Source organism: Colobus angolensis, unplaced genomic scaffold, assembly GCF_000951035.1.
Source record: "Colobus angolensis palliatus isolate OR3802 unplaced genomic scaffold, Cang.pa_1.0 Scaffold8, whole genome shotgun sequence".
NCBI lineage: Eukaryota > Metazoa > Chordata > Mammalia > Primates > Cercopithecidae > Colobus > Colobus angolensis.
This window is the reverse complement of record NW_012121820.1, coordinates 18049207-18061940: the sequence shown is the minus strand read 5'-3', so window position 1 is coordinate 18061940 and position 12734 is coordinate 18049207. Positions and strand designations below refer to the sequence as shown.

The window sequence follows — 12734 nt, the reverse complement described above, 5'->3', positions numbered from 1 at the left end:
TTTTTAGTAGAGACGGGGTTTCACCATGTTGTCCAGGCTGGTCTCGAACTCGTTACCTCAGGTAATCCACCCACCTCGGCCTCCCCAAGTGCTGGGATTACAGGTGTGGACCACTGCACCTGGCCAATTCTGGATCCTTTTGATCAGACAAAGTATATCATAAAACAAAGTACATGTTGAAATCTCAAAGACTCAGTACTAAAACCTTTGTAACTGTTACACTTCCCTTGCACAAAAACTGGCATAAAATCTCTTAGGTTTCACAGAGAGATACTGAGGAATATTCCCTATTTCCATCCACAAGGATGGGTACCAGGATGGTAGTGAATGTAAGTCTGGTCCAACTCATAAGTACCAGCTTGAGATCCTTGATTTTTTAAATTTTTATTTTACTTTATATTATTATTATTATTATTTGAGACAGAGTCTGGCTCTGTTGCCTAGGGTGGCATGATCTCAGCTCACTGCAACTTCTGCCTTCGGGTTCAAGCGATTATCATGCCTCAGCCTCCCGAATAGCTAGAATTACAGGTGTGCTCCATGATGCCTGGCTAATTTGTTTGTTTGTTTGTTTTTTGTTTGAGTCAAAGTCTTGCTCTTGTCTCCCAGGCTGGAGTGCAATGGCATGATCTTGACTCACTGCAGCTTCCGCCTCCCAGATTCAAACAATTCTCCTGCCTCAGCCTCCCAAGTGGCTGGGATTACAGGCACCTGCCACCATGCCTAGCTAATTTTTGTATTTTTAGTAGAGACGGGGTTTCACCATATTGGCCAAGCTGGTCTCAAACTCCTGAGCTCAGGTGATCCACCTCCCTTGGCCTCCCAAAGTGCTGGGATTACAGGTGTGAGCCACCATGCCCAGCCCATTTTTTTGTATTTTTAATAAAGATGGGGTTTCACCATGTTGGTCAGGCTGGTCATGAACTCCTGATCTCGAGTGATCCACCTGCCTTGGCCTCCCAAAGTGCTGGGATTACAAGTGTGAGCCGCTCTGCCTGGCCTGAGATCCTTGATGTTTTGTTTTGTTTTGTTTTGTTTTTTAAGGATTTTTCCTTAAAGTATGTGAAACCCTGAAAACTTGTACTACTGTTGAAAATAAACATGTTGATTTCTTCTTCCTAAAGATGAATCACAGTTGAGTCTTATTTGACCTGAAGTTGTTTTTATTCTCTCTAAACAGTAATTTGAGGAGGTAATGGCAGTCTGATATCTCAGGCTACATATGCACGCTAGTCTTTCACCTTCAGCTGTCATGTGTTAGTGCATGTTTTGTAATAACTGGGATAAATACAAGGAACCTTTGCTTTTGTTTTTATTTTTTTCAGTAGCAAATACTTTTAAGAAAACAGATGATTTTGTGTCATCTAATGCACCAGCTGTCGACCTAGACCATAAGTTTAGATGCAAGGTTGTGGACTGTTTAAAATTTTTCCGCAAAGCCAAACTGTTGCACTATCACATGAAGTATTTCCATGGAATGGAGAAGTCACTGGAGCCAGAGGAGAGCCCGGGAAAGAGGCATGTCCAAACCAGGGGCCCTTTAGCTTCAGACAAGCCCAGCCAGGAGACCCTGACCAGGAAGCGCGTCTCTGCCAGTTCCCCAAGTAAGTATCTTCATTCTTCATTGTGTCATGGATGGCTCAGTTGCTTGGCCACAGTGCTTGTGTTTTCTGACACACAATGCAGGCATTAGGTTTGTTCCAGTTGAATCCCACAGGATTGAACATACTAAGTGATCCTCCAGGCTGCACCATGGAGCTGTGGCCTTCCTGCAGGCCACAGTCGCTTAGCCTCTGAAGGCCTTGCTGCTTCCAGTATGAGTGGGGACAGTCAAGCAAAGGGACCTCATTCAGAAGCCAGCAGGAGAACTCGTGCTCAGAGCAGCATGGGTGCCATCGTGCCATTCTCCCAAACCTGTGTGTTTTCCTTGCCAGCAGTACAAAAGAGCACGATAACCAAAAGGTGATATGTGATTCTACTGCCAGGTCCAAATGTGAATCCTGTTTCATCTTAAGTGCAACTGAAGATATTTATAATAGCACTGTTTATTTTGCATATAAACCATAATAGTAGTAGTAGGGGTTACCATAAAATCTCATTTTATAACTTATTACAGAGAACCTTTTAGGAAATATCTTCTAAAGCTTACAGAAATTGAAAAATTACATGTTTCCAGGGGAATTTCAGAAGAATTAATGGATTTCCAATAAATTCTATAATCTTCCCAGCTTCTTACTTGCTATTGTAATATCACTACCTACTTCTTGGCTTAAAGGTTTTCTATTAAAACATGTAGGTATTAAATGGTGTATGGAACTCCTAGGACATCTGACAGTGTTCCTAGTAGAGTATACAATCAGGTTTCAGGATGGGCAGAGCCATGCAGACTAAGGTGAACTCTAACCCTCCGAGGGGTCAGCCCCCATTTATGCTGTCAAGACTTTGTATGTGCTGTATTATCCATTAGAAATGTAGTGTGAGGCCAAGCACAGTATCTCATGCCTATAATTCCAGTACTTTGGGAGTCCAAGGTGGGGGATCACCTGAGGTCAGGAGTTCGGGACCAGCCATACTAACATGGTGAAACCCTGTCTCTACTAAAACTACAAAAAAATTAGCTGGGCTTGGTGGTGCGTGCCTGTAATCCCAGCTACTCTGGAGGTTGAGGCAGCAGAATCGCTTGAAGCTGGGAGGCAGAGGTTGTAGTGAACCGAGATTGTGCCACTGCACTCCAGCCTGGGCGACTGAGTGAGACTCCGTCTCAAAACAACAACCAAATAAGCTAGCATAAACTGATACAGATTATATGGTTCTGCTTATATAAAGTTCAAAAATGAGTAAGAACTAATTTGTGGTATTTGAGGTCAGAACAGTAGTTACCTTTTGGAGGAGGTAGCTAGGACTGGAAACTGGGTAGGAGGGAGACTTCTAGGGCTCCGGAAATGTTCTGTTTCCTGATCTGCGTGGTGACTGTACGGGTGTGTTCATTTATGAAAAAGTATTGATTTATATGTTTATTTGTATGTACTTTTCTGTATATGTTTTATGCTTCAATGAAAAGCATGCTTAGGCGGGCATGGTGTTTCCTTTTATCTGACTTACCTCCAAATTAATCTTCTCCTTTTCAGTCCCATGGCACTAATCCAGGTTTCCCCTCTTGCCCTGGTTGTTGTGGTCATTTCTTAATCAGTTTTCCTCCCATCATTCTTTACTCACTGTGATTATCCGTCATTTTGCCATCAGATCGATCTTTGAAAGTACAAACCTGATTATATCACTCTCTTGCTAAATAATATGTAAGGACAGGATGATGCTTCTGAAAGCATAAGTTTTGGAGCTGGGCACAAGGGTTGTGAATCCCATCTGTTCCCTCAGTCACTGTCGGACTCTCTTCAGGTCTCCAGACCTCACTCTCTCTTTCTGAGTGTAAACCTGAGTTCTTGTAATTAGTTTGTGAGCTAATCTTTTTCATGAGCCTATTTCAAGGCCTGGTGTGGGGAAGTGGATTTCCTTCTTCTCCTTGCTTTCCATAATTTGATCTTTCTCACCCAGCCATATGTGGCTGAGGTGGGTGCATTTGTGTGAGCTCTCTAGCTGGATTCTGAGTGCTGTTGGGGAGGAATTATGTTGAGTCATCTTGAGTTACTGCAGTATCCCATGGGCTCTGCAGCACTGTGGAAACAACCAGCACTGAAGGCTGGAGATTATGTTGAATAAATGGAGATCACTGAGGTGTCAGGAGCCAGTAGAAATAGCAGGCACTGGATATCTTAATGGAGTGACATCTGGGCAGGATGAGTGTACAACACTGGAAGTAGGGTGCACCTTACCTCAGACAGCACAAAGCTACCAGAGTCAGATTGTTCCAAAGACTAAGGCTTGACAGGCAAGAGGCCACTGAGGGACCCAGGGAAGTCCTGCTTGCCTGATCATCATGATGTGTGCTGTCTGTGCTAGGACATAATGCCTTTCCCTCTCCCTGTTCATGGTAATTGTCTGAGGAGGGACTTTGCCCAGCATAATGCACCTCGGTGTAGGGCAGGTATTCCTGGCCAGATGCTGATCCACCACCTGGCTTTGGGATTCTTGGTTAACTGTACTTGCATGACTTGGTTTATGTTGAGTAATATGTGTCAGCTCACCTGAGTTTGAATACAGGCTCTACCACTTGCTTGCTCCAGGACCTTGGGCAGAGAACTTGCTGAACTTCAATTTTCCTATCTGTGAAATAGAGATAATAGTACTACCTGCCTCATAACTTTGTTACAGTAAAATGACCCAAGGGGAAATGCTTTGTAAAATGTCTGGCCTATAGTAAACTCTGAATACATAGTCTCTCTCTATCTCAGTGAAAGCATTTACCCAGGTAGTCAGAGATCTGAGTTCTGAACTCAGCCAACTACTGATGAGCTACGAAACCAATAGACAAGACATTGCCATTTTGGTATAATTAAGAAGCCTGAGTGATTGATTTTCTTTTATTTCGTCTTTCTTTTTTTTTTGAATAATTGATTTTCTACTTTCATGTCTGTCTCTTGGATCTCATGTATTATACTGACCTGGGATTTTAATCTCCTTAATACTGAAGGATCCTTTTCAGTGGGATTTAGAAATTTCTTGGTGAACTGGAGATTTCTGTTTACCAGTTTTTAAAAATAAGACCTGCTGTATACTCACTAGACTAGTAGGGGTGGAGAATTATAAAATGCTTTAAGGGAAACGAGAGTCTTTTATATCCCTATGCTTTAACTTGTTGCCAAAAGGTTTTTAAATCTTTATGTTTTAATTTGTTTAAAGTGTTTCTTTGTAAAATTGATCAATTTGGCGGCAGAATGTGCCGCACAGATCACTCACCCACTGTCTGATCATTTCTGTACCCTCTCAGTGAGGGCACAGCCTGATCATTTCTGTACCCTCTCAGTGAGGGCAGGATTTGTGCAGCCAGGAAGGAATGTACCCCCACCCACATGTCAGGTGAACACAGCCTCCTAGACAACATGGCGATTACCCAAATGTATCTCCCATGCCTCATTGCTGATACGTTTAGCAGTTACCAGATCGAAGGAACTAGACCATCCGTCTTGCTGTGATCTAGATGGAAAATTGAAAGCCTGGCCACCAGCCCTGATTGTGCCACTAACCAGCAAGAGCCTCGGTATTATCATATGTGGATGGGGCTCAGTAGACATGTTCAGCCTTTATCACGAAGCTGACTATCAGTGAGAGTGAACATAGCAGTGTATGCTGAAGATTCTGTAGTGTGGCTGCCTCATTCTGCCCCAGCTCTCCAGAAGGCACCCCTCTTCCAGGCATCACCCCTTTACCTTTCTCCCATCAAAGCCTTGCCCCAGTTTATCAGGGTTTTACTGGATACTTGACTAATCTGATAACTAAAAATTTGAAAGAATAGAACCAACTTAATAGTATCCTGGTTTCACCTCAGGCTTCTGAGAAAGCCCTTATCTCTAGGGTGGAATTTCAGACAGTGTGGGGAGTTTAATTGGGGAGACGTTTCAGAGTGAGGCTCTGATACCAGGCAGCCTATGCTTTAGTTTACAGGCAGTGTGAACTTGACATTCTGCCTAAGTGAAAAACAGAATATTATAGGATTTGTGCTGTGTGTTGATAGTAACTGTAAAAAAGTACCCCCTTTATGCTGAATGCTCCGATTTTTTTTTTTTTTTTGAGACAGAATCTCACTGTGTTGCCCAACCTGGAGTGCAGTGGCATGATCTTGGCTCACTGCAACCTCTGCCTTCAGGGTTCATGCAGTTCTCCTTCCTCAGCCTCCCAAGTAGCTGGGATTACAGGCATGCACCACCACACCCAGCTAATTTTTGTATTTTTAGTACAGATGGGGTTTTGCCATATTATCCAGGCTAGTCTTGAACTCTGGGCCTCAAGTGGTCCCAAACTTGGGTTCTAATGGATTTCTCTGATGGAGATTCCTGGGGCTTCTAGCAGAACCACTGGGACTCGAAAGTACCCCGCAGAAATTTCTTGGTTTTGGACTCCTCAATTTCTGGGCCAGTAAGTTTGAGCAGAAGTAGTAGTTTTGGTCTGAGAGCCCGTAGACTGATCTTAGTAGCAACCTGCCACTGTTCTCTTTGTGATCTCAGGCAGGTCTCTTCACAGATCTGATCTCCTCATTTCTTTTCTTTCTTTCTTTCTTTCTTTTTTCGCTCTTGTTGCCCAGGCTGGAGTGCAATAGTGCGATCTTGGCTCGCTGCAACCTCCGCCTCCCAGGTTCAAGCGATTCTCCTGCCTCAGCCTCCCGAGTAGCCAGGATTACAGGCATGCACCACCATGCCTGGCTATAATTTTGTGTTTTTAGTAGAGACGGGGTTTCTCCATGTTGGTCAGGCTGGTCTTGAACTCCTGACCTCAGGTGATCCGCCCGCCTTGGCCTCCCCAGTTGCTGGGATTACAGGCGTGAGCCACCGTGCCTGGCTGATCTCCTCATTTCTAAAGTGATGATGTAGAATTAGGTGTGCATGAGACCAGGCCCTTTCATGTGGGGAGAAAAGCTCATAAACAACATGAGAAGGCTAAGTTCTGTGTTAGGAACATCTGAAGTGCTGTGGGAACACAGATTCAGATTTTGCCTGTAGGGTAGGAGCTGGACTATTGAGAGGAGAAAGACATTTGAGTTAGGCCTTGCTGTGAATTGAATTGTGTCCTGCCTTCCTCACTAAAATTCATCTGTTGAAGTCCTAACCCTCAGTGTGATGGTATTTGGTAATAATTAAGTTTAAATGATGTCATGAGTGTGGAGCCTTCGTGGTGGGATTAAGAGAACAGAAAGCTCCCCTTAGCCCCCCATATGAAGATGCAGCAAGATGACAGCTCTCTGCAAGCTGGGAAGAGGGGCCTCACTGGGAACCAAATAGGCTGGCACCTTGATCTTGTACTTTCCAGCCTCCAGAACTGTGAGAAAGAAATATCTGTTGTTTAAGCCACCCAGTCTATAATGTTTTGTTATGACAGTTTGAGCAGACTAACCCATGCCTTAAGGAGTGAGGCTAGATAGGAGTTGGACTAGAAGCCGGGGAAGAGGAAAAGCATCCCTGTGCCAGGAATAGGCATAGCAAGGATTCAGAGGCATCAAGGGGTATAAACCAATCATCTGTCCCTAAGGTGTCCCTTCTGATGCCAGCCTTCTGTAATCCTGTCACTCATATGGTTCTTCTGCTCTCAGCCAAGCCTTTAGTTGCAAAGTGAATTTAGAAGGTCAGTTTAGATTTGCTTTTCCAAATGAGGTTTCTCAGTATACCAGCATCACTTAATAAATTCTCTTCCAGGAGCCAGCTCAGGCTCCCTTGGGTTTCTTTCTATTTAGGTGAGTTCAGTCCTGAATACAGGTTAGACTCAGAAAGAATTTTCTAGTGTCAAAGAGGGCCTCTTCTGTGGTTATTATTACTTATTGCTACATCTGTTTGGGTCATGTTCTCACCCTGGGTAAATCTCAATTTTAGGCCAAAGTGAACCTTGGGGCACTGGAGTGGGTACCTCTTTGTTGCCATCCACAGCTTTTCTCATGGGACTACACTGGCCTTATCGCAGGAACATGTCCTCCTCCCCTTAAACAAAGAGAGCAGTGTGAGCTTAATTAGAATATGGCTTATGGTGCCATAACAGAGATAACAACATAGCTGGCTAAAATCAGAGAAATTTATTTTTCTCTCAGGATGAACTGCAAGTTACCCATGGTGGCTCTGCTCAGGCTCTGAAGGTTCCTGGGCCTTGCTTTCTCCCCATTGTTCCACCAGGCCCCAGGTGCTGCTCTTCTTTGGGGTCTAAAATGGCTCCCCCCGTTTGCTTATCTTTCAGCTGCTGGGAAGGGAAAGTATGCTCCTTTCTTTTAACGGCACAACCCAGAAGTGCCACACATCACTTCTTATATCCCATAGGCGGAACATCTGCCACCCCTCTCTCAGAGGAACCTGGAACATGAACTCTTCCTATGGAAGAAGTGGAGAAATGGTGTTGGGGAGGGCATTGCAACGTCTACCACATGAGCTAAGAAAAATGCAGGGCTTGAGGAGGGAGGGGTTATTGGAGGGCCGTCCTGGGTTGGTGTCTGGGTGGCACCCATGGTAGGGGACTGATAGGAGATGAGGTTGGGAAGGTAGACATGGTGAAATGACACTGGCAGGCCCTGAGTACCGTTTCTCTGACAGGCAGAGAGAACCCCTCCAAGCCCATATCTGCTTCTGTTCTGCCCTTGAGCTGCCACCCCCTTGTGCAGATCAGAACATGCTCCGGTCATTGCTTGTCCCAGCCTCGTGGCTGAGCTCTGCTCTGTGGTGTACAAGCAGTTACCCCATAAGTGGTGGTGATGTTATTCTTTTCCCTCCTGGAAGCAGCGGTCTGATGACCATTGTCCCTCTGCTCTCATAAGTCAGTGATTAGATGGAGTACTCAAGAGTCAGCTGTATGGAGGAGCAAGAAGGCCTCTGGTATTTCTCCTGATGGATACCTGCAGCTTGGGGAGAGGACAAGTGGCCGTCCTGGAGGAAAGCCTCGCCCTGCTTAGGCGACAAGCTGCTCTCCGATCCAGAGCCCTGGCAGGAAGTCACTCTTTGTCCAACCCAGTCAGGGCAGCCGGGAGGAAGCTGTACAGCCAGTACATGCTCTGTGGGTCATGGAACAATTGGTAAAGCTGTCCAGAGAAGGAGCTGACAGCAGACCAGCGACCAGCACTGCTTTCCAGGGAAAGAGTATTGCAAGCAAGATAATAACAACTGACATTTGAGTACCTCATGTGCTGGGCGCTGTTCCAAGTTCGTTACTTATATTGTTAGTCATCAGAACTAAACCCTATGAGGTGGGTGCTGTTATGCCTAATTTATGCTGTTATTCCACTGTGGTCTGAGAGTATGGTTGATATGATTTCAATGATTTGAATTCATTGATACTTGGTTTATGGCCAAGCACGTGGTCAATTTTAGGTTATTTGCCATTTGCAGATGGGTGGAATGTATAGTTTGTCGTTGCTGGATGGAGTACTCTGTAGATGTCTATTAGATTCAGTTGGTCATGTGTAAAATTTAAGTCCAGTATTTCTTTGTTTTTTGCCTCGATGATCTTTCTAATGCTGTGTCAGTGGGGTGTTGAAGTCCCCCACTAAAATTATGTGGCTAAGTATTTCTTTAGGTCTAGAAGTACTTGTTTTAAGAATTTGGATGCTCTAATGTTGGCATATTAGGCATCTATAATGCCTAATTTATAGATTAGAAACTAAAGTGCAGATGAGATGGATTAATTTGAACCAGTATTTACTGCTCTAGCAGGTGGTAGAGCTATGATTTGAATCTGTTGTGAAGCCCATACTCTCACCTTGAGGCTCTGCTGTCTTTTATGATTCCAGGGAAGAGTGCCTGTCCCAGGCCCTGGAGTGGGAAATAGGAGTGCCTCCCTGCAGGAGACTTCCTGTGCACATGGCAGTCTAGGGATTTCTGCCTGTTGTCACCTTGTCTACCCCTGTTCCTCAGGGACTCACCTGGCTTAGCTCAGTCCTTGCTGGGCAATTCTCTGTGTCTTCTCTAGGGCCTGCAAGTTGTGCCATTGGAGTTTACAAATGACCACCATCTTTAGCCAGATAACCAGGCATGCCCTAGGATTGGGCAGTTTTCTTCTACATCTTGCCCTCTCTGTCTCAAGGATTTAGGACCTCGATTATGTTGCTGCTTCAGGCAGTTCTCCTACTGACAGGATAAATTCTGTTAGCATTTCACTAAGCTGATGGGTATAATTACTTTAGTTGGAGGTCACTAAAACCTGAATTTACAAATAAAAACTGGATCAGTGAGCAGTTTGTGTGTGTGTTGGGGGGTTGGGGGTGAAGGTACAACAGATAATATCCCCCCTTTGCTGAGATCCTCTAGTGGCTCCCTAAATCATTCATAGTAAAAGCCAACTTCCTCACAGGGCCCTTCATCATGATCTGCTTCTAGCCTCCATCTGCTTCTTTCCCTCACTCAACCTAATTCTAATTTCAGTTCCTTTGGAGCCATACAGATCTCCTTGCTATTTCTTGATTTCAAATTCCAGTTGTTCATTGCTGGCATATAGAAAAGCAATAGGTTGTTGTATATTAACTTTGTATCTTGTAACCTTGCTATAAGTGCTGTTCTGGCAATTTTTGTTTTGATCAATTCTTTGGGATATTCTACATAGACAGTCAGATCATCTGCAAACAAAGATAGTGTTATTTCTTCCATTTCAATCTGTAGAGCTTTTATTTCCTTTTCTGGCTTATTCCACTAGCTAAGATTTCCAGTAAAATGTTGAATAGGAGTAGTGAGAGACGCATCTTGCTTTGTTCCTGATCTTAAGGGGAAAACATCCAATTTCTTACCATTAAGTATGAAGTTAACTGCAAAGAAGTTCTTTATCCAGTTGAGGAAATTCCCTCTTATCCATAGTTTGCTGCCCCATCAGCTTTTTAGGTTGGTGCAAAAGTAATTGTGGTTTTTGCTGTGACTTTCAGTGGCAAAAACAGCAATTACTTTTGAACCAGCTGAACAGAATATAGCTCTGTGAGGGACAGGGGGTGTCATCTGTCTTTGTTCATTGCCGTATCCCTCCTCCCTAGCATGTGCCTGGAACATAGTATATGTGTGGTATCTGTTGACTAAATGAATTGAAACCATGGCTAATAATACGGTGGTAGCCAAGAAACTGTAAAAATGAGTTTTGTTTTTATGTTTGGGGAAGACCCTGTTCCCAGAATCAGTGAAAAGTAAAAATTATTGATAGCTTTTTTGAAATTCAGGAGGCATCTGACCATGTTTTGCCCATCTACTTTCTTTGGGCCTTGGTTTCTTGGTTTTAAAAATGAGTGCTTTTACAAATTGGTCTAAGTTCTCTCCTAGCTTTCATGTTTGTTGACTTTCTTCTCTAGTTGCCGGGTATTTTAACAGTTAAGGAGCTCAAATACCCTTAAGTCCTATGTTCTCTAGCCAGTACATCAACTCTGCCTATATCTTCCAGGCTTGCCAGTCAATAGGCACAGCCCACTGTTCCTTTCTGATGGTTCCCGAGTGCTCATTTGGGAGAGGGGCCTGGCTGCAGTGCAGACATGGTGCTGGAGAGTCAGACCAATTTGCTTTTAAATACCTATGTGATGTCAGGTGGGTGATTTCACCTCTCTGAGCTTCAGTTTCCCTGCCTGTAAAATGGGAATGATATACACACCAATTAAATGAGATATTTGTGATTTCCTTGCACACAAGTGCTTAGTTAAAATGGACGCTGATTGCCTACCCTGCCCCACACCTGCTTTGTGGAGATCTTGATTCTGTATCAGAATCACTTGGAAAATGTTTTAAAAATCCTGATATCCTTGAAAAAATTATGCTAAATGAAAGAAACCAGACACAAAAGGTCATGTATTGTATGGTTCCATATTTATGAAATATCCAGAGTAGATAAACCCATGAAGTCAGATGCAGGTTGGTGGGGCTGAGGTGGGGAGTTTAGGGGAGGAGAAATACTGCTTAATGGTAAAGGGTTTTACTTTGGAGTGATGGAAGTGTTCTTAGAACTGTATCAAAGTGGTTGTACAACATTGTGAATGTACTAAATGCAACTGAATTGATTGTTTATAGCTTTATTGAGACTTAATTGTACAATAAACTGCACATATTTAAATGGTATAATTGGTGAGATTTAACATATGTTTATACCCAACTATCACCACAATCAAGATAGTAAACATATTCCACTTCCTCCCAAACTTTCCTCATGCCCCTTTTTAGTTCCTCCTTCCCACCTCTCCCCTCCACCTGAGCTCCAGACAACCACTATTCTGCTTACTGTTACTTATGGTTTGTTTTCTCTCTTTCTTTTTTTTTCCGAGACAGAGTTGCTGTGTCGCCCAGGCTGGAGTGAAGTGGCGTGATCTCAGCTTACTACAACCTCCTATCTCCTGGGCTCAAGCGATTCTCCTGCCTCAGCCTCCCAAGTAACTGGGGTTACAGGCGTGAGCCACCACACCTGGCTAATTTTTGTATTTTTAGTAGGGATGGGGTTTTATCATGTTGGCCATGCTAGTCTTGAGCTCCTGACCTCAGCTGATCTGCCTACCTTGGCCGCCCAAAGTGCTGGGATTACAGGTGTGAGCCACCCCATGCCCAGCCGGTTTGTTTTCATTTTGTAGACTATTATAGAAATGGAATCCTGCAGTGTGCACTTGTTTTGTCTGGCTCCTTTCACTCAGCATACTTTGAGATTCACTTATGTTGCTGTTTGTACCTTTATTGCGATAAGTTTTCCATTGTATGGATACATCATGAATTATTTGCACATTCACTTGTTGATGGACATTTGGGCAGTTTTCAGTTTGGGGCAATTACAACTAAAACTGCTATGAGCCTTCATGTATAAGTCTCTGTGTGGACATAAGTGATGCTTTCTCTTGAATGAAGATGTTGTAGTGGATGGCAAGGTCATGGGATACATGTACGTGTAAACTCATTTTGACGTCTAAAAAGTAAGGCATGGTGAATTACTTGAAATCCTACAAGTATATTTGGTAAGAGAAGAAGAAACAACTGGATTTTTTTTGTTTGTTTTGGAGACAGATTCTCACTCTATCGCCCAGGCTGGAGTGCAATGGTGCGATCTGGGCTCACTGCAACCTCTGCCTCCCAGGTTCGAGCAATTCTCCTGCCTCAGCCTCCCAAGTAGCTGGGATTACAGGCGTCTGCCACCACGCCTGACTAATTTTT

The 12734-nt window shown here is 43.9% G+C and overlaps 1 protein-coding gene across 2 annotated transcripts in view; it reads left to right on the top strand.

The window, feature by feature from the left end:
• Positions 1-12734, top strand: part of PHF20 (PHD finger protein 20) — a 203615-nt gene that overhangs the window by 143843 nt on the left and 47038 nt on the right. For both annotated transcript variants that reach the window (XM_011929128.1, XM_011929129.1), the window contains exon 10: positions 1326-1604. In XM_011929128.1, coding sequence (XP_011784518.1) covers positions 1326-1604 — 279 coding nt within the window. The remainder of the gene's footprint in view (positions 1-1325; positions 1605-12734) is intronic.